Genomic DNA, 25,559 nt, shown 5'->3' with positions numbered 1-25,559 from the left:
CTCTATATCATCGACTGCATCCTTATGTAATACATGTATCACTAGCGACTTTAACTATGCCACTTTGTTTACATACTCATCTCACATGTATATACTGTACTCGATACCATCTACTGTATCTTGCCTATGCTGCTCTGTACCATCACTCATTCATATATCCTTATGTACATATTCTTTATCCCCTTACACTGTGTATAAGACAGTAGATTAGGAATTGTTAGTTAGATTACTTGTTGGTTATTACTGCATTGTCGGAACTAGAAGCACAAGCATTTCGCTACACTCGCATTAACATCTGCTAACCATGTGTATGTGACAAATAAATTTGATTTGAATAAAAGGCCACTCTAAATGTGCAGTTTTGTGACAACACCACACATTTCAGTTGAAGGCATTCAGTTGTACAACTGATTTAAGTATCTCCTTTTTTAATGTCAAAGTTGTAAACAGAGCACCCCATGGTGGAAGTGGGGTTATGGTATGGGCTGGCATAAGCTATGGACAACGAACACAATTGCATTTTATCGATGGAAATTTGAATGCAGATTCCGTGCTGAGATCCTGTGGTCCATTATCATGGCATTCATCCGCTGCATCACTTCATGTTTCAGTATAATGCAAGGCTCGTGTCGCAAGAATCTGCAGTTCCCGGAAGCTGAAAATGTTCAAGTTCTTCAGTGGCCTGCATACTCAGACAAGTCACCCATTTATTTTTTATTTTACTAGGCAAGTCAGTTAAGAACAAATTCTTATTTTCAATGACGGCCTAGGAACAGTGGGTTAACTGCCTGTTCAGGGGCAGAACGACAGATTTGTACCATGTCAGCTCGGGGATTCGAACTTGCAACCTTTCGGTTACTAGTCCAACGCTCTAACCACTAGGCTACCCTGCAGTCCCATTGAGCATGTTTGGGATGCTCTGGATCGACGTGTGCAACAGCGTGTTCCAGTTCCCGCCAATATCCAGCAACTTCGCACAACCATTGTAAAGGAGTGGGACAACACTCCTCAGGCCACAATCAACAGCCTGATCACCTCTGTGAAGGAGATGTGTTGCGCTGCATGAGGCAAATGGAGGTCACGCCAGATACGGACTGGTTTTCTGATCTACTCCCCTAACCTTTCTTTTAAGGTATCTGTGACCAACAGATGCATATCTGTATTCCCAGTCATGTGAAATTCATTCCGCCCTCATCTATGGATTTATTTAAATTCACTGATGCAGCCCACTTGTTCCTTCCTTTTAGTTGATTCGTGGTCGTCACAGTCAACAAGATTGTATTATGCAGAATGCAGTGTTACATTAAGACGAGACCTTAAAGTAGCAGAAATAACAAAAGCCTGCTGTTTCAGTAAAAAGCCAAGGGATGGGACTGCAGAAATATAACCACTCAAATTCATAGAGCGATGGATGCAAAGACTGACCATCCATGATATCAACATTATAGTTTTAAACATTGGAGTAAATGAAGCTTATATTTTGGATTCTGATAAGGTATGACAACTGAACTAAAAGCTCATGGAGCCGTTTCGAAGAGATGTTCATGAATTAATGGGTACACGTTCATTTAGAAGTGATGTTCTTCATGAATTAATGGGTACACGTTCATTTAGAAGTGATGTTCTTCATGAATTAATGGGTACACGTTCATTTAGAAGTGATGTTCTTCATGAATTAATGGGTACACGTTCATTTAGAAGTGATGTTCATGAATTAATGGGTACACGTTCATTTAGAAGTGATGTTCATGAATTAATGGGTACATGTTCATTTAGAAGTCCAAAAATGTATGTAGTAACTGCCAAAAGCCCTTTTAAACAACATACTGCTCTGATCAGGGAAAGGGGGATAGCTAGTCAGTTAAACAACATACTGCTCTGATCAGGGAAAGGGGGATAGCTAGTCAGTTAAACAACATACTGCTCTGATCAGGGAAAGGGGGATAGCTAGTCAGTTAAACATACTGCTCTGATCAGGGAAAGGGGGATAGCTAGTCAGTTAAACATACTGCTCTGATCAGGGAAAGGGGGATAGCTAGTCAGTTAAACATACTGCTTTGATCAGGGAAAGGGGGATAGCTAGTCAGTTAAACAACATACTGCTCTGATCAGGGAAAGGGGGATAGCTAGTCAGTTAAACAACATACTGCTCTGATCAGGGAAAGGGGGATAGCTAGTCAGTTAAACAACATACTGCTTTGATCAGGGAAAGGGGGATAGCTAGTCAGTTAAACATACTGCTCTGATCAGGGAAAGGGGGATAGCTAGTCAGTTAAACAACATACGGCTCTGATCAGGGAAAGGGGGATAGCTAGTCAGTTAAACAACATACTACTTTGATCAGGGAAAGGGGGATAGCTAGTCAGTTAAACAACATACTGCTCTGATCAGGGAAAGGGGATAGCTAGTCAGTTAAACAACATACTGCTCTGATCAGGGAAAGGGGGATAGCTAGTCAGTTAAACAACAATGTACTCAACAAATATGTCTTCCACATTTAACCCAACCCATCTGAATCAGAGAGGTGTGGGGGGGGGGGGGGGGCTGCCTTAAATCGACGTCTTCAGCGCCCAGGGAACAGTGGGTTAACTGTCTTGCTCAGGGTCAGAAAGACAGATTTTTACCTTGTCAGCTCGGGGATTGGGTGCAGCAACCTTCCGGGTTACTGGCCCAACGCTCTAACCACTGCCTGCCGCCATCCTGCTGCACCCAATGTGAATGATTGGATTTACAGTGTCGTGTTAAGGTTGTCCTGAGCCTTTTAACCATGTGTGTAAAGAAAGAATTTGACCCTTGACCCTATTCTAATCTGAACCCAGAACATCAGCCAGTCTTGTTTGTGCGATCATGCTGACTATAATTATTTGTCATGTCTTGACAACAGCAATGGAATTGTCAAAAGCACAAAGATCTGAGATCAGGCTAGAAGAAATCAGCTCAACAAAGAAACCAAACCAACAGATAAACATTTTAAACATTTATTCTCATCTGTCCAAAAAAGAACATGGATGACAACAGCAACCGTCTGTAAAACTAAATCCTGCCCCGTCTTTCAATCTAAACACACCAACAAATACATTTCAAATAAGTTTTGCACGTTTGGGAGGAGTCGATAAGAGACGAACCAATCAGCTCAGACTTCCTGGGAATCTAGCTATGACGGACAGGGAGTGCGTCCAGTAGTAATACCAGGTAGGGGGTGTGTCATATCAATAACACTAAGTTCACGGTCCTCTACCCACTGAAACATTGTCAAAATATCCCAACGTAGCCCGGCAGATTCAAAGGCACAACAAAAAAAAGTCTACTTACACAGAAGATAAACTATATATGAAAACAGATGTATCAGAAGTAAATTAGTGAGTCTCAGTTCTGAATGGAGGGGGGGGCGGTAAGTATAAATGAATCTGATTGGCTGTTTGTGGAAGGGATAGAGTGGGATTGGCTGGACAGGGGAGAGAGGGATGTATTAATTGGTCCAGAGGGAGGTCAAAGGGTCATTGAGGGTAAAGGTCACTCTATGACGACCACGTCAGCATCCTCGTCTTTCTTCTCTACCGCCACACCCTCATCCTCTCCTCCCACTCCTTCATCCTCCTCTTCCTCTCCCAGCTCTCCTTCCACTCCCTCATCCTCCTCTCCGAACTCATCTCCTACTTCAAACCCTTCCTCCTCTTCCTCTCCTACCTGCTCCAGCTCTCCCTCAGCCTCCACCTCACCCTGCGTCTCCTCCTCACCCTGCGTGTCCCCCTCTCCTTCCGCTGGCTTCTCTACTTGCGCCTCTTCCTCCCCTCCATCTGCTACCGCCACTCCCCCCTCCTCCATCTTCTCCTCCTCTACCCCATCAGCCCCGGTGGCCGCCTGCGATGTCTCTGGCCCCGCCTCTTCCTTGGTGGTCTCCGCCAGGCTCTCATTGGTCAGCTCAGCCTCTGACACCTCCATAATCATTGAGTCCTCTGGGTCCTGGTCGTCCTGGTTACCGAGGAAGGGGTTCTCACCCTGCAGAGAGGAGAGAGGAAGGGCAGGGTCAGAGAGAGATTGTGAGTGAGTGAGTGAACGAGTGCGTGAGGCACAGAGAGTCAGTGTTTCTAAGGTGTGTGTGTGTGTGTGTGTGTGGGGGGGGGGTTCTGTGTGAGATAGGCGTTTGTGTACCTTGAGGTAACTCTCCAGCTTCTTTCCGATGATTTTGTGGTTGAGGATGCTGCGAGCCACTGACAGACTGGCCCTCTTAGACTGCTCCATCATACCCTGGGGTCACGCAGGAAGCAAAGGTCACACAGGAGTCAGTGGGGGTAAGGTCAGAGAGGGCAGAGCAAAAAATAATAATAAAAAAAGTACTTGTTCCTCCAAATCTTTTGTATCCAACCAAGCAGGGTTTAGTGTATAGTGCTCCCTGCCAATCTCAACCAAGCAGGGTTTATAGTGTATAGTGCTCCTGCCAATCTCAACCAAGCAGGGTTTATAGTGCATAGTGCTCCCTGCCAATCTCAACCAAGCAGGGGTTATATTGTATAGTGCTCCCTGCCAATCTCAACCAAGCAGGGTTTATAGTGTATAGTGCTCCCTGCCAATCTCAACCAAGCAGGGTTTATAGTGTATGGTGCTCCCTGCCAATCTCAACCAAGCTGGGTTTATAGTGTATAGTGCTCCCTGCCAATCTCAACCAAGCAGGGTTTATATTGTGTAGTGAGCTGGTCTCATCCTGCCCTACAGTCACTATACACTGAGCTGTGTCGTGACCTGGTTTCAGTCACTATACACTGAGCTGTGTAGTGACCTGGTTTCAGTCACTATACACTGAGCTGTGTAGTGACCTGGTTACAGTCACTATACACTGAGCTGTGTAGTGACCTGGTTTCAGTCACTATACACTGAGCTGTGTAGTGACCTGGTTTCAGTCACTATACACTGAGCTGTGTAGTGACCTGGTTTCAGTCACTATACACTGAGCTGTGTAGTGACCTGGTTTCAGTCACTATACACTGAGCTGTGTCGTGACCTGGGATCGTGACCTGGTTTCAGTCACTATACACTGAGCTGTGTAGTGACCTGGTTTCAGTCACTATACACTGAGCTGTGTAGTGACCTGGTTTCAGTCACTATACACTGAGCTGTGTAGTGACCTGGTTTCAGTCACTATACACTGAGCTGTGTCGTGACCTGGTTTCAGTCACTATACACTGAGCTGTGTCGTGACCTGGTTTCGTCACTATACACTGAGCTGTGTCGTGACCTGGTTACAGTCACTATACACTGAGCTGTGTCGTGACCTGGTTTCAGTCACTATACACTGAGCTGTGTAGTGACCTGGTTTCAGTCACTATACACTGAGCTGTGTAGTGACCTGGTTACAGTCACTATACACTGAGCTGTGTAGTGACCTGGTTACAGTCACTATACACTGAGCTGTGTAGTGACCTGGTTACAGTCACTATACACTGAGCTGTGTAGTGACCTGGTTACAGTCACTATACACTGAGCTGTGTAGTGACCTGGTTTCAGTCACTATACACTGAGCTGTGTAGTGACCTGGTTTCAGTCACTATACACTGAGCTGTGTAGTGACCTGGTTTCAGTCACTATACACGGAGCTGTGTCGTGTACTGACCTTGCGGTTGAAGTTGTGGTCGGGGGACTTGAGGTGTTTCTGTATGACGTAGAACTGCATGGGGATGAAGAGGTCACAGGCTGCACAGTGGGCTGCCTCCACCTTCTTCATGAAGTGTTCCATACCCAACTCTGTTACGGAGGAGGGACAAACAGGGAAACAGTTGGACCAGCAGAAAAGAAAAACACAGAAACAAAGCCTTTACAAATCCACCCCGTTTCACAGAAGAGTAGCACACACACAGTACGTACACACCACACACACACGGTACGTACACACGGTACGTACACACAGTACGCACAACACACACACACGGTACGTACACACAGTACGTACACACCACACACACACGGTACGTACACACAGTACGCACACAACGTACACACGGTACGCACACACGGTACGCACACACGGTACGCACACAACATGGTTTCCGTTAGGAAAACGTAGCGCCGGATATTTGACCGGCAGCGGTTTCATCTCCCGGACGTTGAAAGACATGTACCAGACCCACATGCATTGGTTGCATTACCTGATTAGGTCGTCTGCCCACGGTTCAGTAATAAATAATAATAATTACATGGTAATGACCTCGTAACCGAACATGTAATTCAGACGCAATTTGAAGATGATACAATACATAGGCGGGGTGTCCATAAGGCTCGGGGGAGGCTTCCCCCTAAAGTACATTTTAATTGCCAAAACGATACATCCTAATTAGCCTACAAATGAGCTTTTTATTGATCCGTTTGTCAGCAGAGTAGGCTATCACGTAAATGTCCTATTTAAAAAAAGGCTGCTCATGTCTCCAAAGTCTCTCTGCCCATGTCTCCAGTCTCTCTGCCCATGTCTCCAGTCTCTCTGCCCATGTCTCCAGTCTCTCTGCCCATGTCTCCAGTCTCTCTGCCCATGTCTCCAGTCTCTCTGCCCATGTCTCCAGTCTCTCTGCCCATGTCTCCAGTCTCTCTGCCCATGTCTCCAGTCTCTCTGCCCATGTCTCCAGTCTCTCTGCCCATGTCTCCAGTCTCTCTGCTAATGTCTCTAAAGTCTGGTAGAATTGCATGAAATGTGTTTATGAAAAAGGCCAACTTTTTCCCGTGCAAAGAAAAGAGAAAACAAATGTAATATATCGCCCGTGTCTACTCTAATCCGACTATTAGGCTAAATGATGTCTATCCAATCACCACGTGAGGAATAGGAAGCTCTATGCGAGAATAAATGTAATGTTTTGTTATAAATGCGACGTTTAAAAAAAAAAGTTAAAATTTTCTTCTCCAAACTTTAAACCTGAAAGTTGATGCGAAAACCAATAGAACAGGAGAAAGGGGCTCCTGGTTTCAATGGCAATAGGGAAGTCTATCAAATAACTGCCTGCACGTCTGGTTGGATTCTGGCTCCTTTGAAGCAAGGTAAAAACATATTTCACAGAATGAAGTACATGTTTTCAAAAGATTCACACGGCCTCCAGCTCATTACGAAGTAGGTTGTTGTTACGATTGTGGCGCAATGACTGGTCTTATTAAACGGACATGTTTTACTCCAGCAGCAACAAACAGCTGTCTGAGCTTAAAGCAGCAGCAACAAACAGCTGTCTGATCTTAAAGCAGCAGCAACAAACAGCTGTCTGACCTTAAAGCAGCAGCAACAAACAGCTGTCTGACCTTAAAGCAGCAGCAACAAACAGCTGTCTGATCTTAAAGCAGCAGCAGCAACAAACAGCTGTCTGAGCTTAAAGCAGCAGCAGCAACAAACAGCTGTCTGACCTTAAAGCAGCAGCAGCAACAAACAGCTGTCTGAGCTTAAAGCAGCAGCAACAAACAGCTGTCTGACCTTAAAGCAGCAGCAGCAACAAACAGCTGTCTGACCTTAAAGCAGCAGCAGCAACAAACAGCTGTCTGAGCTTAAAGCAGCAGCAGCAACAAACAGCTGTCTGATCTTAAAGCAGCAGCAACAAACAGCTGTTTGATCTTAAAGCAGCAGCAGCAACAAACAGCTGTCTGATCTTAAAGCAGCAGCAGCAACAAACAGCTGTCTGATCTTAAAGCAGCAGCAACAAACAGCTGTTTGATCTTAAAGCAGCAGCAACAAACAGCTGTCTGATCTTAAAGCAGCAGCAGCAACAAACAGCTGTCTGACCTTAAAGCAGCAGCAGCAACAAACAGCTGTCTGATCTTAAAGCAGCAGCAGCAACAAACAGCTGTCTGATCTTAAAGCAGCAGCAGCAACAAACAGCTGTCTGATCTTAAAGCAGCAGCAACAAACAGCTGTTTGATCTTAAAGCAGCAGCAACAAACAGCTGTCTGATCTTAAAGCAGCAGCAGCAACAAACAGCTGTCTGACCTTAAAGCAGCAGCAACAACAAACAGCTGTCATCTTAAATCACCAGTCGGTATTTTCATTGGTGGGAAAGTTCAAATGCATTATGTCACAATAGCCTGCTATTAGCGACAAACGGAACCCCTGGGAGACACCACAAACACACTGCTGTCCTTCCCCCCATCGCCTGGTGAGGTCCTGTTCCTTGTAGACTTGACAGATGGCAGCACAGTGGTTCTCCATCTGACTGGTCCTCTGCTCCGTCTTCTTATACTTGTTATTCAGGTACTCCTGGTGTGGGGACACACACAGTAAGAGGGGATTCGCTCAAAAAACACACGGGAATCTTACAGAAGATTGAGTGAATGTCCCCATCTGCATGTGTGTGTCCCCATCTGCATGTGTGTGTGTGTGTGTCCCCATCTGCATGTGTGTGTGTGTGTGTGTCCATCTGCATGTGTGTGTGTGTGTCCATCTGCATGTGTGTGTGTGTGTCCATCTGCATGTGTGTGTCCATCTGCATGCATGTGTGTGTGTGTGTCCATCTGCATGTGTGTGTGTGTGTGTGTGTGTCCATCTGCATGTGTGTGTGTGTGTGTGTGTGTGTCCATCTGCATGTGTCTGCCTGTGTGTGTCCACCTTTGATTGGGTGTGTGTGTATGCCTGTGTGTTCGCCTTTGATTGCGCGTGTGTGTGTGTGTGTGTGTGTGTGTGTGTCCATGTGTCTGTGTGTGTGTGTGTGTGTGTGTGGGGGCGTGTGTGCCTTTGATTGTGTGTGTGTGTGTGTGTGTCTACCTGTAAGAAGTCTGTGGTGGGTTTGGACAGCTGACTGGACAGGAACTTGAAGTGATCTTTGTGGAACTTGCTCTCCAGGTGGGCTGCCATGTCCTCGTGGTAGAATGAACGGAACTTACACACCGAGCACGCAAACGTCACCCTGTCGACCACACAGAACAACCGTCAGACCACAAGCCTGCCGGCCCAATCAGAGGCAGATATGTTGGACGGTGTGGTGAGCGAAACTACAGCTAAGTGGTTGGTGTTGAGTAATACATTATCCCCCCCATCCATTCACAGAGACAGAGGAAAGACTACAGGACGTCATTCTGCCCTCAGAGAATATCTAGGAAAAGAAGGAGAGGAGACAGAGAGACCTGGGAGAGAGAGAGGGGGGGAGGGAGGGGAGAGCGCAGGAGGGAGGGGAGAGAGCACGGGAGGGAGGGGAGAGAGCGCGGGAGGGAGGGGAGAGAGCACGGGAGGGAGGGAGCACGGGGAAAGAGCGCGGGAGGGAGGGGAGAGAGCGCGGGAGGGAGGGGAGAGAGCACGGGAGGGAGGGGAGAGAGCGCGGGAGGGAGGGGAGAGAGCGCGGGAGGGAGGGGAGAGAGCGCGGGAGGGAGGGGAGAGTAGACAGGTCATTCTGCCCTCACTGAGAACACAGAGAGCCTTCAGAGAGTTTTCACCACTTGACTTGTTCCACATTGTGTTTCAGACTGAATCTAAAACGGATTACATTTATTATTGTCACTGGCCTGATGCACACAATGCCCCATAATGTCCTAGTGGAATGATGTTTCATGAAATTTTTACAAATGTATTTAAAATGAAAGTTGAAATATCTTGGGTCAATAAGTATTCAACCCCTTTGTTATGACAAGCCTAAATAAGTTCAGGAGTAAACATGTGCTTAACAAGTCACATAATAAGTTGCATGGACTCACTCTGTTGCACAGTAAATGATTTTGAATGACGACCTCGTCCCTGTTCCCCACATGTACAATTATCTGTAAGGTCACTCAATCGCACGGTAAATTTAAACCACAAAGACCAGGGAGGTTTTCCAATGCCTCAAAGGGCACCAATGCCTCAAATTGGTCGATAAAAAAAAGAAAAGAAAAAGCATATGCTGAATACCCCTTTGAACAGGGTGAAGTTATTAATTACACTTTGGATGGTCCATCAATACATCCAGTCACTACTAAGATACAGGCGTCTTCCTAACGTTTCTGGAGAGGAAGGAAACCGCTCAGGGATTTCACCATGAGGCCAATGGTGACTTTTACAGCCACAGAACTTAAGAGGAAACTGAGTATCAACAAACGTTACTCCATAATATTAACCGAACTGAAAAAGTGAGAAGGAAGCCTGAACAGAATTAAAATATTCCAAAAATATGCATTCTGTTTGCAACAAGGCACTAAAGTAATACAAATTGTGGCAAAGCATTTCACTTTTTGTCCTGAATACAATGTTGTTTGGGACATATGCAACACATTATGGAGTACCACCCTCCATATTATCAAGCACAGTGGTGGCTGCATCATGTTATGGGTATGCTTGTATTAAGGACTGGGGAATTTTTCTGGATAAAAATAAAACGGAACGGAGATAATCACAGGCAAAATCCTCGAGGGAAACCTGGTTCAGTCTGCTTCCAACAGACTGGGAGAGGAAATCACCTTTCAGCAGGAGAATAACCTAAAACACAAGGCCATATATACACTGGAGTTGCTTACCAAGACGACAGTGAATGTTCCCGAGTCACAGTTTTGACATAAATCTGCTTTCAAATCTATGGCAAGACCTGAACATGGTTGTCTAGCAATGATCAACAAGCAAGTTGACAAAAAGGTTATTCTAACATGTAATGGACAAAAAAAAAAGAGAGAACTAAACCCATTTTAATCCCACTTTGTAACAGAATGTGGAAAAAGTCGAGGGGTATGAATCCTCTCTGAAGGCTCTGTATTTAGGAAAAGAAGATTCTGTATAATAACTCTGACCTCTGAGAAAGAGAAGAGAGAGAAGAGATGTAAAGGAAAGACAGAAAAGAAAATTAGACGAAGAGAAATTAAGAGATGTATTTTGTAATAACTGACCTCTGGGTTTGACTTTTGGGTGTTAGTGTGACCCCTGACCTTTCCAGGAAGCCGCCCCTCTTCCTCCTGTTTTTGGGGACCTTGTCCTGGGGAGGAGTCTGTTTCCCTGTCTGGAGCTTCTTCTTCATCTGAGAGATCTCCTCCTGCATCGACACCACTGGGGAGAGAGGAGAGGTTATAGTTGGAGAGGAAGACAGGGGAAAGAGAGGAGGGGGAAAGAGATGGGGGAAAGAGAGGAGGGGTAGACGGGGGAAAGAGAGGAGGGGTAGACGGGGGAAAGAGAGGGAAAGGGAGAGAAGGTTTTCGTGTTGGAGTTGAAGGGAAAGAGGGAGGAGGTGACAAGGAAGCGGGCAGGGGAGGGAAGCAAGGAGAGGGGCAGTCTATTGAAAATGACATCTAGAGCTGTGAAACGTCACCCAGCTTGAATAAAAGAAGAGCGGAGCAGGAAAGAGAGACTGTCAGTAGGTTTGCATTGACCCAGGTTCATTTGACAAAGGCAATTTTTGATTGATATTATTTTCACTGCATCAAGGATAGCGTACAGATGTTTCCGCTTTTGCAGCCTTCTTCAGTGCGTAGGTAAAAAAATATATATATATATCTTCAAAACAGCATTTGTAGGGAACAACCAATGAGCAGCTGGTGCTTCTAATCAGGGTTGCCACTCATCTGCCAATCAGGGATGAGGCATCTCTGGTCTTCCTGTTTCACCATCCAATTATTCCAGATCTACAGGAGTGCAAGTTTCACCATGGCGACACTGGCATATGAGAATTATTAGAATATGGCTCATTAGTCAATTATTGCATTCTGTCCACGCTGGCTTTCGCAGGCTACCTGAGACGTGAAACAGATAGGTGGGAGGGCAGGCTAAATAAATCATGGAAATACCTCCAAGACACTAGATGGGAATGTGTTTGTTTGTTTCTATGACAACACAGTTCAATGGAAACTCACAGTAGCAGGCTATTGTCCCATCTCATTACAATGTTTTCTAAATGTCCACTAATTATCATTACTTTAAATCACTGGGCAAGTTCATGGAAACTATCGAGGGTCGTTTTGTGAGGAGAAGAACAGGGGCCAGTTGATGAAGAGAGGAGGAGAACAGGGGCCAGTTGATGAAGAGAGGAGGAAGAGGAGGAGAACAGGGGCCAGTTGATGAAGAGAGGAGGAGAACAGGGGAGGAGGAGAAAGGAGGAGAACCAGTTGATGAAGAGAGGAGCAAGAGGAGGAGAACAGGGGCCAGTTGATGAAGAGAGGAGAAGAGGAGGAGAACAGGGGCCAGTTGATGAAGAGAGGAGGAGAACAGGGGCCAGTTGATGAAGAGAGGAGGAAGAGGAGGAGAACAGGGGCCAGTTGATGAAGAGAGGAGGAAGAGGAGGAGAACAGGGGCCAGTTGATGAAGAGAGGAAGAAGAGGAGGAGAACAGGGGCCAGTTGATGAAGAGGAGGAAGAGGAGGAGAACAGGGGCCAGTTGATGAAGAGAGGAGGAAGAGGAGGAGAACAGGGGCCAGTTGATGAAGAGAGGAGGAAGAGAAGGAGAACAGGGGCCAGTTGATGAAGAGAGGATAGTAGGAGGTCTAATAACAGAGGAGATGAATCCATCTTACCTTTCTCTCCATCAGCTGGGGCTTTGGTTGCCTGGAGAGGAGAGAAACAAAATGAGTACTGACACACACACGGTCACACAGATGTGTTAGTTAAGTCACAACAGCTCCTCACCTCATTTTCTTCACCGTTGTTCTCTGCTGGTTCTGTCATAGAGAGACAGAAAGACAGTCAGGTCAGACAGTGCACAGGGGTAGTTACTGTGTGTGGACATTGTCGTCTGTTCAGTGTGTGGTACCTTCAGTGGTCTCTCCACCTGCGCTCTCTGTCTTGTTCATCTTGGACTCTGGTTCATCTGCTGCGGTCAGAGTCTGTTTTCTCTTCTTCTGACCGTCACGCTGACCACCACCAGGCTGCTGCTGCTGCTGGGGGACATCATCATCACATTGGTGACGTGGCCAGTGACACTGCTTCTTCAAAGTCAAATATCTTGAAAACGTGATTGCTGACATGCAAAATATTTTGGGACTATCAGTGGACTAATAAAACTTTTTTTCCATTTTTAACTTGGATCCCTTCAACATTACTAGAATAGACTTTTCAATAGATTCTCAAAAGGAACTTTTCAATAGATTCTCAAAAGGAACTTACAGTGGACTCCCTGACATATCTCCACTATTACCATAAGGCCTCCATCAGGGGCAGAACCAGGCAAAATAAAACCCAGAGGCGGACATTATAATGGAGTTTGGTCCAGATCTCTGCTGGGTGGTGTTGGTAGAGGCCACTATTTCTTGGAGCAGGGCAGTTTCCTTTCAATGGGAAGGGGACAGTTCGGTTCAATCAAAGAGGTATTTGTGGCTATATTGAATAGGGACTGGGGGCGATAGTATGATGACCAAACTATGAGTTTGGGGGCGTAGTTGTTGGTAGTTGTCATGTCAATTATATCCACGCCTCCCCAGTCCCTTAGCACTGTAGGCAGGGTAGGGGAGCGTTTAGGGGTACGGGGGTTGATGAACAGGGGTGGGGGGGGTTGGTAGGTAGGTCATCATGCCCTGCTGTGGGGCTGGCAGACTGGCGGGCAGTACGGTAGGGTACTTACTCGGTTGAGGGGCCTCTTGCGCCCGCGCTGGTGGCCTCCCTGGGGGCCCCCTCCAAAGTGGCGCCCTGGGAAGTCCTGGTGCCCAGGGACCCGGCCCTGTTGAGCGGACTGGTGGAAGGCCCCGGTCTGGGGGGGCATGCGGTGCCCCAGGAGGGATGGGAGCTTGCCTCTACCCCCAGGGGAGTGACCGCCACCTCCCCGGCCTCCTCCTCTTCCACCCATCCTACCACCACCTCCACCCATGGGAGTGGGGTCGGATCTGCGGCCTCCAAACCCTCCACGGCCTCCCCCCCTTCTCGGGGAGCGCTGGCCTGCTCCGGCCCAGCTTCCTCCTCCTTGGCCACTGGAGAAGGAATCTCTCATGTTCTGCCGCTGCATCTTAGCAGCCCCGTAGGAGGAGGAGCTGTCAAAGCCTGAGCCTAGACCACCACCTCCTCCGAAGCCTGAAGCTCTTTGGGTCATGTCCCCTCGGCCATCGCCGTAACCATAGCTACCGGATCTGTAGAGATCCCGGGAGGGGAGGGAGGAGGGGCCCCGCGAGTCGAAGGACTCGTATTGGTCAAACCTGCGAAAAGGGGGAGGGAGGGAGTGGTAGAACGAGCAGAGAGTGAGGGAGGGAATCTCTCTTCCCCTCCTTTTACTCCCTCTCTCTCTCTATATGACATGTTTCCCCCAAGATGATGAGCCACATTAGTGATGTCATAATGATGCAGAATGTTTCTGCCAATCCCAACGCTGCTGAGTCTTGATGTAGGCATTCATGGCAGGAAGGCTTTTCTCTGTCAACATTTGGTTTACACACATTTGAGCATTCCCCATTTCTCATCCACCCCACCCTTCTCTCTGAGGTCAAAGGGGGGGTTGATTGGTACCCCAGTAGTGGGGGAGGGGGGGTTTACTCCCTTTCTAGTCAAGATGAGGTCTCACCGTGTGGGGTGGAGGTGGGGACAGAGCTGGAGCTGTACTGAATATCAGGGTTGGTTCATGGGTCACAGAGAGACAGACAAGAGCAGCCTTATAGAAACAGGACTGTTCCATGTGGCAAATTGCATGTGGGGGTGATTAGACTGTACCACAATACAGAGGGGGCGGGGGGGCACATTTAGTTGGTGTTCGTTGTGCATTTACAGGGTGGGGCCTCAGCCAAAATATAACCTTGGTTGTTGTCACCGGCATTGGTTCTCTCTCCTCCCCCCTCGAGCAACCTCCCACTCAGACACAGAGAGTCAGGATGAGGTGGACATGTTGGTGTATTTGTCTGTTCTGAGTCAGATAGATCAGACAGGGGAGTGCATTTGGGGGATCTGTGGGTGCTGCACTTCTACCTCCATGACACAGGGGGGCAGTATACTATAACGACCTGCTGCTGACTTCCCCGTGTCTGGTGACTGTGGTGGTGAGGGATCTACCTGGGTATATGAATGGGAATCCGTAAGCATGACAGTATAATGAAGACAAACCAACTACACCCAGGACAACATACTGGGTGGGAGGAGCCAGGGTGAGGCTCATATCTCTAGTTCCGGGTGGGAGGAGCCAGGAAGAGGCTCATATCTCTAGTTCCGGGTGGGAGGAGCCAGGAAGAGGCTCATATCTCTAGTTCTGGGTGGGATGAGCCAGGTAGAGGCTCATCTGGATAGTTACTATCGTTACTTCAACAACAGTTAAAAACCCCTAACTACAGCTAGCTACCTTCTGGTTTAGACTAAACCTACTTGTGTTACCCAAACTAACGGACTGGAATCGGAGAAATAAGACCACTTATCCTTAACATGTCATGTTTCAGCAAATTGAAGCAATACGTATCCTTGAGATCTGAAAATCCCCATGGGGGGGGGGTTCCCAATTCTACAAAACCAACCTTGAGTTTACCCTTTAAATCAAAACGTTTCCCCAACCCGAAATACATTGGATATTTACCCTGTAACCCTTACCGTTACATCCTAGTCGTGTCCAGGGGAGGGGCTAGCTAAGGAGGGCGGGGACAGGAAATATGTGGGTGGTATGTAGTGATTGAGGCTGTGGCAGCACATTGTGAGGTAATTAAAGCAGGGAGAGAGAGGCTGTGGCAGCAGCATTGTGAGGTAATTAAAGCAGGGAGAGGGGCTGTGGCAGCAGCAATGTGAGGTAATTAAAGCAGGGGAGAGAGGCTGTGGCAGCAGCAATGTGAGGTGATTAAAGCAGGGAGAGAGAGGCTGTGGCAGCAGCAATGTGAGGTGATTAAAGCAGGGAGAGAGGCTGTGGCAGCAGCATTGTGAGGTAATTAAAGCAGGGAGAGAGGTAATTAAAGAGGCTGTGGCAGCAGCATTGATGAGGTGTGGCATTAAAGCAGGGAGGAGAGAGGCTGTGGCAGCAGCATTGTGAGGATTAAAGCAGGAGAGAGAGGCTGTGGCAGCAGCATTGTGCAGCATTGTGATTAAAGCAGGGAGAGAGAGGCTGTGGCAGCAGCATTGTGAGGTGATTAAAGCAGGGAGGGAGAGGCTGTGGCAGCAGCATTGTGAGGTGATTAAAGCAGGGAGAGAGAGGCTGTGGCAGCAGCATTGTGAGGTGATTAAAGCAGGCTGTGGCAGAGAGAGTGATTAAAGCAGGGAGAGAGGCTGTGGCAGCAGCATTGTGAGGTGATTAGGGAAGCAGGAGAGAGAGGCTGTGGCAGCAGCATTGTGAGGTGATTAAAGCAGGGAGAGAGGCTGTGGCAGCAGCATTGTGAGGTGATTAAAACAGGGAGAGAGAGGCTGTGGCAGCAGCATTGAGGTAATTAAAGCAGGGAGAGAGAGGCTGTGGCAGCAGCATTGTGAGGTGATTAAAGCAGGGAGAGAGAGGCTGTGGCAGCAGCATTGTGAGGTGATTAAAGCAGGGAGAGAGAGGCTGTGGCAGCAGCATTGTGAGGTGATTAAAGCAGGGAGAGAGGCTGTGGCAGCAGCATTGTGAGGTGATTAAAGCAGGGGAGAGAGGCTGTGGCAGCAGCAATGTGAGGTGATTAAAGCAGGGAGAGAGAGGCTGTGGCAGCAGCATTGTGAGGTGATTAAAGCAGGGAGAGAGAGGCTGTGGCAGCAGCAATGTGAGGTGATTAAAGCAGGGAGAGGGGCTGTGGCAGCAGCATTGTGAGGTGATTAACTTCTCTGGGATAGGTGGCCGTATTCTCATGTCTGGATGAAAAGTGTGTCCAAAGTAAACTGCCTGCTTCTTAGGCCCAGAAGCTAAGATATGAATATCATTAGATTTGGATAGAAAACACTCAAACTTCAAAAACTGTTTGAATAATGTCTGTGAGTACAACAGAACTTATTTGGCAGGTGAAACCCCAAGGACAAACCATTCAGATGTTTTTTTTCCGAGGTCACTCTTTTCAATGGATTTTCATTGGTAATCCAGATTTGTAAGGGACTTTCTTGCAGTTCCTATCGCTTCCACTGGATGTCAATAATCTTTCGAAATTGGTTGAGGTTTTCCCCTTGAGAAATGAAGAAGTAGCACCGTTCAGAACGAGGCTAGAGAGGTGTACTCTGTTAGAGGATCCACTTTGTTTTCCTCCGGTATTGAACACAGTTAATCCCGTCTTAAATTTTTACCGAAAATGTTTTAGGAAAGTAGTTTGAAATGTTTGGACAAAGCTTACAGGTAATTTATGAGAAATTTTGTAGTCATGCTGCGCGAGTTGGAACCTGTGTTTTTCTGGATCAAATGCACCAAATGAAATGAACATTTTGGATATATATCGACAGAATTAATTGAACAAAAGGACCATTTGTGATGTTTATGGGACACATTGGAGTGCCAACAGAAGAAGTAAGTCAAAAGGTACGGCATGATTCATATCTTTATTTCTGCGTTGCGCCTGTAGGGTCGAAATACGATCGCTGGGGTGCTGTCCTCAAATAATAGCATAGTTTGCGTTCGCCGTAAAGCCTTTTTGAAATCTGACACGCTGGCTGAATTCACAACAAGTGTCGATTTCATTTGGTGTATTGCATGTGTGATTTTACGAAAGTTTAATTTTTATAGTAATTTATTTGACTTTGGCGCTCTGCATTTTCACTGGATGTTGGCCAGGTGGGACGCTGGCGTCCCACATATCCCAGAGAGGTTATTAAAGCAGGAAGAGAGAGGGTGTGGCAGCAGCATTGTGAGATGATTGAGAGTGATTGAGGCGTGAAGAGAAAGGAGGATTGATATGGAAAACAGCTAGCTGCAGATGTGTGGAAAACACAGGAGAGGTGCAGGTCAGATGATTGAGTGTGTGTATGTTTAGTGTTGGAAAGGCAGACTACACAACTGTGTGAAGGTGCGTGATTGATCTTGAGTGCAAAGACGTGTGTGTGTGTGGCGAGTTGAAACCAGTGGAGAGAGTGAAGGAGTTATGGTGTTAGCTTGCTTCAGTTCGGCTGGTGCTAGCTATAATAGTCGACTAGGCAAACTGAACGAGTGTGATCACATACTCCCTGAAAAGACCTTCGCTTGAAAAATGAGAAACGCAGCAATAGTCTGTCCATTGTGAGGCACCGTAGCAGTATCTAATAACTCATGGAATATCAAATGTTTACGGGGTTTTTTTGCAGAGGGGGGATCATAGTCAATTTTACACGTAACTAAGATGTCTTGTGCAGTATTTCTCAATGAAAGAATTTGTTTGAAAACCAATCATCATCTCTCGTTGAATGACAAAGACTTTCCTGAAGAATCGATACTGTTTGACAGAACAACCCAGGGGGAAATGTACCGAAGACCACAAAAATGTCACAATGTCGTCATGATATATGCACGAGCTGTTCCGGACACTTTGGGCTGTGAAGCACGAGGACACCTTTACCAGCCAGGGGGAAAAAGTGTGTGCATGTCAGCTAGAGATCTGTGTGTGTTACCTGTCGCTGCGCCCCCCACCCTTCATGCCTCCCTCCAGCTGGGTCAGCATGTCAAGGCGTTGGTTGATCTTAGCGATGACAGCGTCTGCACTGGTCCCCGTCGACAACAGAGAGCTCCCAGAGAGACCCCTCTTGTGCCCCCTCCGTAGCCCCCATCCCTGACATGGAGTCCTTGTAGCCCCCTCCATACGGGTCATAGTTGTCTGAGCCTCGGGGGAGAGCAGAGATTATTTTAAGGTGAGGATCACAGTTTACAGGCAGGGGTAGAGATGTAGCTAGCTAGCTACCTGAATCAAAAATGAGCCAAATCATAGGCTACCTCGTTTAAATTCCAATAATTTTGATATGGGCACCTTTGGCTAAGTGCATTTTATAAATATGATAAGTCAACACAATCAATTATGTTTAAAGCACAGGAGGCTGCTGAGGGGAGAACGGCACACAATGTCCAGGAACAGAGCGGAAGGAATGGCATCACACCTGGAAACGATGTTTTTGATACGTTCCACTAATTCCACTCCAGCCATTACCGTGAGCCTGTCCTCCCCAAGCAAAGTGCCAGCTAACATTCTGTGGTGTAAAGTGTTACTGTTTATTCAACTAAAATCGCTGGCACATATTCTTGGGCAATTCAGATATGTAATGTTCTAGACTGGTTTCAACAGGTTTAGTACGTTCTCTCTCTCTCTTACCTCGGCTCCCCCGACCCTCCTCCCCAGCTCGAGTATCCTCTAGCAGATTAAAGAGGTTTCAAATTAAAGGGTTATCTACAAACACTCCAAAACGGGTTGTATAACGCAATGTGGCATATCAGAATAACACACGCGTAGCATAGCTAGCTAATGAATTCACACGGGTGAACGTTTGACAACAAAGAACCTAGTTAGCCCGCTAACTTACCTGTAAGCTAACATCTAGCTAGCTAGCCAACGTTACTTAACTATTCGGCAACCTTGCACTTTTACAACCCATTTGGTAAAAAAAAACATTAGCTATACCGTTAACGGTGGCAATCATAGCTAGTTAGTACGTTAACGATAGTTACATACACGTGAAGGGCTGTGGGGAACGTATTCTCTGGAGGGGGAATGTAGAAAAACGGCATATGGCGGCCATTTTCTTAACGCTATTGTGAGTTCAAGTCGTGGCAGACGGACTCCATTTTAATGAGATTACACTCCAAGACTGTGGCGTTCTCTTTCTATATAAACCACAGCTAGCTACGTATTACATGCATTACCGGTTCTGTAAAATGACAATGTATAACGTACAAAATAACGTTACTATTTTAGCTTGCTAGCCACCTTGAATGGCTAGCTAACGTTAGCTTGTAAGTAATTAGCTAGCTAGCTGACGTTAGTAATATAACATCTTGAACATGGATAACCTAGTGAAAATATAAACCCATTGGAATATTTTGATACATACCTGAACTGTAGCCACGACCTTCCATAATTTGATGATATGTTATTGTTGTTGACGGATTTTTAAAAATATATTTAAAGCTAGCTACTGTAGCCGTTAGCAAACCAGGAGCAACGGACACAGCAGTGGGCGAATATGTTTAGCCAGGGTCACCAAACGACACCTCCTCGTTTCTCCCATTGGGTCATCCGAAAGCAGGACGCCACTCCCCATACGACTATTGGCTGATCAGAAAACTCTACACTGTAATTGGTTATCCAGTCTGTCAGTTAACAAAAGCGAGTGACGGTATAACAATTTTTCTAATCAGTTACTGTGGGAATAATCATAATTTTTTATAACATATTTTATAGATTTCCCTAATGAAAAAATATAAAAAATTAGTAGTATGCTACAAGCCTGGACAGCAGTGAATGAAACAGTCAGAGAGCACACAACATGTACAGTACATAAATATAAATACGTGTTTGTTTGTTTTCCAAGGCACAATATACGTATAAAATAGAACTGGCTACAGGTAACTATCCTTCCTTATTTTAACAGCCATAGTCTATATGCCTTTTAAAATTATGTTGTATTATAAACTGGATGTTTGGATCATGGATCCCTAATTGGACGAGCAGTGTTCCAGCGCCTATGCCTGCTAACAGTTTCATATGAATTATCGCTGTGCCATCATGTTCAAGTTGATGTCGAATCATCTCTTGTACTTATCTCATCTCGAACATATATTCCCTCTTGCTTCTAGCCTAGCATTAAGTTTGGTTTATACAATGACATTGTTGAATCACTACTTTCTGATTGGCTTGAATGGCATTGCAGAGCGTGCTTTATTTAAGCAATAAGAGGAGGTGTGGTGTATGGCCAATATACCACGACTAATGGTTGTATTTAGGAACGCGGAGTGCATGGACACAGCCCTTAGCCGTGGTATATTGGCAATATATCACAAACCCCAGAGGAAACCTTATTGCTATTATAAACTGGTTGCCAACGTAATTATGTTTTATCATACCCATGGTATACTGTCTGATATACCATGGCTTTCAGCCAATCAGAATTCTGAACACACCTTCCACCTCCTTCATTATTTTCCATAGAATGCATAGCCCCTCATTGATTATCCCTTACATAACAGGGTTATGAGCCTTGCTGTCTCCCTGCCCGATCTCAGAAACAATGTTTCCCTTTAGAATTTCCAGCTCTGTATGGTTGTGCCTCGTGCGGTGGAGGAGATCTTTGTGGGCTATACTCAGCCTTGTCTTGGTAGTAAGTTGGTGGTCAGTTGATTTCCCTCTGCTGCTGTAGGGGCTGTGCTTTGGCAAAGTGGGTGAAGTTAACCTGCCTGGTTGGCCCCAGTGTCCCCCCCTACCCTGTCTCAGCCTCCAGTATCTATGCTGCAATAGTCTATGTGCCTCTGGGCTAGGGTCAGTCTATTATATTTGGTGCAATTCTCCTGTCTTATCAGGTTTCCTGTGTGAATTTAAGTATGCTCCCTCTAATTCTCTCCCTCTCCCCTCCCGGAGGACCTGAGCCCGAGGACCATGCCTCGGGACTATGTCGCATGATGACTCCTTGCTGTCCCCAGTCCACCTGGTCGTGCTGCTGCTCCAGTTGTAACTGTCCAGCCTGCGGCTATGGAACCCTGACCTGTTCACCAGACGTGCTGCCTTGTCCCAGACCTGCCGTTTTATAAAGCCCTTTTTACATCATCAGATGTCACAAAGTGCTGTACATTATGCGGTATTGTGTGTAGATTGATGTGAGGGGGGGAAAAACATTTAATTCATTTTAGAATAAGGCTGTAATGTAACAAAATGTGGAAAAGTGATGGGGTCTGAATAGTTTCTGAATGCAGTGTATCTCCTTGTGGAAGAATGAAATTGTATGAATTGAAGTATCAAATAACGTTTTAATTAAAATATGTTAATTCATTGTTATTTTAATATGTTGGTATAAAAGCAATTAGGCACATGAGGCAGTGCTGTATTCATGATGCATCGGGCACACGAGGCAGTGCTGTATTCATGATGCATCGGGCACACGAGGCAGTGCTGTATTCATGCACATATACACACATACTTGTACTACAATTTCAGCATCTTATGTTTTCTTTACTTTGTGTTTTCTCATTTTGGACAGATTTGTAAAAGCCAGTCGTCCTGGATAAATGGCCGACTCATAATCACAAATATATTACATGACCAAATCAAATTTTATTGGTGAACATACACGTGTTTAGCAGATGTTATTGCGAGTGTTGCGAAAAGCTTGTGAAAAATAGTTATTCCCAGTTGTATGTAATAACACATAACATTTTCTTGGCTAACAATGTAAAAAAAAAAATACTGCAAAGTTTCCTAAGAACTAGAAGTGGCGGCCCTCTATGTTGGCACCATCTTTAGACAGCAGACAGCAGTACATAAATCAAATTCTCCTTAGAATAAATACATTGGTTTAACAAAACGGCAATGAAAATCTCAATCAAATAGTTGGTGTTTTATTTTCTTACATGCATGCAAGGTACAAAGGGACAGAATAGAATCGGTTAAATATCCTTCATGGGTTATTTTAAAAACACCATGAATTGACCCATGTTTCACAACACAGACATGATAGTAATATTATATACATTGAAACTGTAAGAACACATTTAGTTTGATCCCTAAACATCCCATAAAAAAAGGTTAAGATTTAAAAATAAAATGAAAGGGCAATATACCAACAATACTCAACGGGATATGACCGTAAGATCATGGTTTCAACACTTTTTTTAAAGCATTTAAATGTTTCTTCCAAGAGAAACAAGTACTTGTACGAAACCCCTCCCAGTAGGAGGGAGCCTGCTTTTCATTGGTCGACACACACAACTAATCAACTCGATCGCCACCACCTGAAAGAGGTAGGGCTACCCCTTTAAATTACATGCAGTCATTAGTTATCTCTCAACCAAACAGCACAGACCACTCAGAGGTGCAGTTGCCTGTGGTGGGCGTGTTGCCTGTGGTGGGCGGGTTGCCTGTGGTGGGCGGGTTGCCTGTGGTGGGCGGGTTGCCTGTGGTGGGCGGAGTTGCCTGTGGTGGGCGGGTTGCCTGTGGTGGGCGGTTTGCCTGTGGTGAGCGGCCTGTGAGGGGTCGGCCTGTGGCCCGGTTGGCCAAGGTATGTAGATTGATATTTTTTCCTGTTTGGTTGTTGTGCACTTCTCTTATTTGCTTTTTGTAACACTAGCATGCGGAGTCCTTCATTTGGCTACGTTTGCCCTTTTATTTACCATGTGCTTCTGTTTTGCATCAACATTGTGTTTTTGTTTGTTCCTTGACATTGCCATCATTTTGTTAACAGTTACACCGTCTGAACCTACGGAGACCAAAGATACATCTATTCAATAAAGGTCAAAAGTCCACCCTCTCTTTCTGTTCATGCAGACATACCCACTGTGTTACCTCCCGGCCATCCCGCCCAGACTTTAATCTATTTTACACTTCAGGACCATCCCATCTAGGATTTTCTTTGTTTTAACCAGATCTGTACTTATCTTAGGAGGCTTTCTGTTTTTGTTAGGAAATTATAGTTGAAATGATTAATTATGTATACATTATTGATTAGAACCATTTATTCTAATACTATTATGTTATGATATGAAAAGTATGAGTTTTGGTTAATAAGCTGTTACTGAAAATGTAAGCAGAACAAATTAATTGTCTGTGCCTCTTGGGAAGTTTAAGGGGGAGAGATGATAAGAATGTTTGGGTTATGTTCCATTAGGGGAGAAAAAGTATTTATTTTAGACAGATTGGAATGTCTGTCTTATGAGGGATAGAAGATCTCCAGGAATTAGTATACTACGCTATTTTAAGGATGGGAGAGAGTGTGAAACTGATGACGTCATTTTATGTTCTCTCTTTAAAATGTAATGTTCTTTGTATTTTGGGTCAGTACTCATCAAGAATAAATGCTGAACTTGTTTTTAAGACTGGTCTCTTGCTAATTCATGCAAAATGATAAACTTACAACTTATCATGAAATAGATAAGAGTGTGAATTTGGTTTTGGCTACAAAACATATAAATTTAAATTCCTCTATCAGTTTTCCACCCCTCTCCTGTCCATTATGCTATCTATTGTGATACCATTGGAAGTTCTTTGCTAATTCTACTCCTGCCAGTCCGCTACTCCTGTTCCTGCTATTATTGCTACTCCTGCTGCTACTCCCAATGCTAGTCCTGCAACTCCTACTGCTGACCCTGCTACTCCTGCCATACCTGCTGCTACTACCAATGCTAGTCCATCTACCCCTGTGAGTGCTACCAATGCTACGCCTGCTACTCCTACTAGTACTCCCAATACTCCTTTTATTTCTTCCAATGCTGGTCCGACTGCTACTCGCGTTACTTCTGTTGGTACTACCAATGCTGGTCCGGCTCTTCCTCTTGATCTCGCTAGCTTTGCTATTCCCAATGCTGGTCCGGTTGATACGGTTGGTTCCGCTAGGTCTGTTGGTCCTTCTCTCACTACTCCTGAGAGTATTAACAATGTAATGGCTGCTGCCAGAAGAGCTGCTGCTGTAGCGCCCCAAGTTGTAGACGTGCTCTTTATCTTCTGGGCCGTGATGTCCTCTGAGCGTTCTGGTCCATCTCGTTGGTGTAGTGCCCCACTTTATTCACCTCCACCATCTCTTCTATCTTCTCCAGCAGCTCTGTGACCTGATTGTGGGTGTCCCTATCCTCATTATTAAATGAGTGATATCTGCCTCCACAGCTGGCGATGAGTGTCTGTAGGTTTGGTTCTGTTTCACGTAGTCATCCACTGTGTTTTCTCTGAGTGAATCTGCACAGGTGACTAATATCATGGTGTAGTCTGAGGCATCTTGTCCGACGGTCTGCTGGATCCACTTCACAGTGTTCCTCTCGTCCTCTGTCAACCTTACCCCCAACGAATCACCAGCAGGAACACATGGGGACCCGGGACTGTCTTGTCCATGATGCATCTGGCTATCTCGCTTCTCCTGTCCTCGCCGAGTCCTGGGGTGTCCAACACTTCAATCTTCCTCCCATTGCCTCCCCTACTCTGTTCTCGCATGCCTTGGTGACTGACTCAGGAGATGAGTCCACTTTAAGGCCTCTCTCCCAGGATGGTATTTCCTGTGGCACTCTTCCCTGCTCCAACTGGACCAAGCAGAACAATCCTCAGATCAGAGTTTTCGGTTCTTCAGGCACTATAGAAGAAACAGTTAGAGACTTTGAAGGTACACTATACAGATATCGCTCTGCCATTTCCTGGTTGATAAATTGTGATAGTCAGCCTAATTTCAGATTGTGACAAAACAAGTATGTGAAGTGTAGATCAACGGGGTGGGCAACTCCAGTCCTCGAGGGCCCGATTGGGGTCACACTTTTTGCTCCATCCTAGCAAACACAGCTGATTAACCAGAATCACTGTGCCGTCTAAACTGCTGTGAAATATATTTTCTCTAAACATTGTATTTTCATCTGTTTTTAAGCTGGTGTACGAAACAAAGTAAAAGATGCGAAAATGAAACTCCAGAATGGGAAGCCTAGAAATAGGACCTATCTACCGCTTCTTGGACTTGCTTTCAATGAGAATGACAGATCTATAACTCAAATTTATATGTGAATTTTTGTGTGGTCTCCCAAAAAGTTACATAATGCATCTTGTAATAGACCTAATTGCCTTTGATTATCAGCAATATTCAGTGCACAACAAAGGCATTAAAACAATGTGTTTCCCCTGACTGTGGACTTGCCAGAATATGGCGTTAAGATAAATGTAAGCACCCTTATTATTATTATTAATATTGTT

General features: G+C 45.7%; 1 protein-coding gene across 1 annotated transcript; it reads right to left on the bottom strand.

The window, feature by feature from the left end:
• Positions 1 to 2,964: 2,964 nt before the first annotated feature.
• On the bottom strand, positions 2,965 to 24,818 carry LOC135536844 (A-kinase anchor protein 8-like). The gene is given in 16 exon segments (XM_064963089.1): positions 2,965 to 3,999; positions 4,153 to 4,248; positions 5,609 to 5,741; positions 8,112 to 8,215; positions 8,720 to 8,861; positions 10,801 to 10,957; positions 12,414 to 12,444; positions 12,526 to 12,557; positions 12,650 to 12,776; positions 13,457 to 14,021; positions 18,316 to 18,451; positions 18,454 to 18,471; positions 18,474 to 18,524; positions 22,724 to 22,879; positions 24,132 to 24,256; positions 24,667 to 24,818. Coding segments are annotated over 16 exon segments (2,511 nt in total). The 3' UTR covers positions 2,965 to 3,513.
• Between the last annotated feature and the right edge of the window lie 741 nt (positions 24,819 to 25,559).

This window comes from Oncorhynchus masou, unplaced genomic scaffold (genome assembly GCF_036934945.1).
Source record: "Oncorhynchus masou masou isolate Uvic2021 unplaced genomic scaffold, UVic_Omas_1.1 unplaced_scaffold_671, whole genome shotgun sequence".
In the NCBI taxonomy this organism is placed as follows: Eukaryota; Metazoa; Chordata; class Actinopteri; order Salmoniformes; family Salmonidae; genus Oncorhynchus; species Oncorhynchus masou.
Note: the sequence above shows the minus strand (reverse complement) of the source record. Positions and strands in the feature narration are given on the sequence as shown.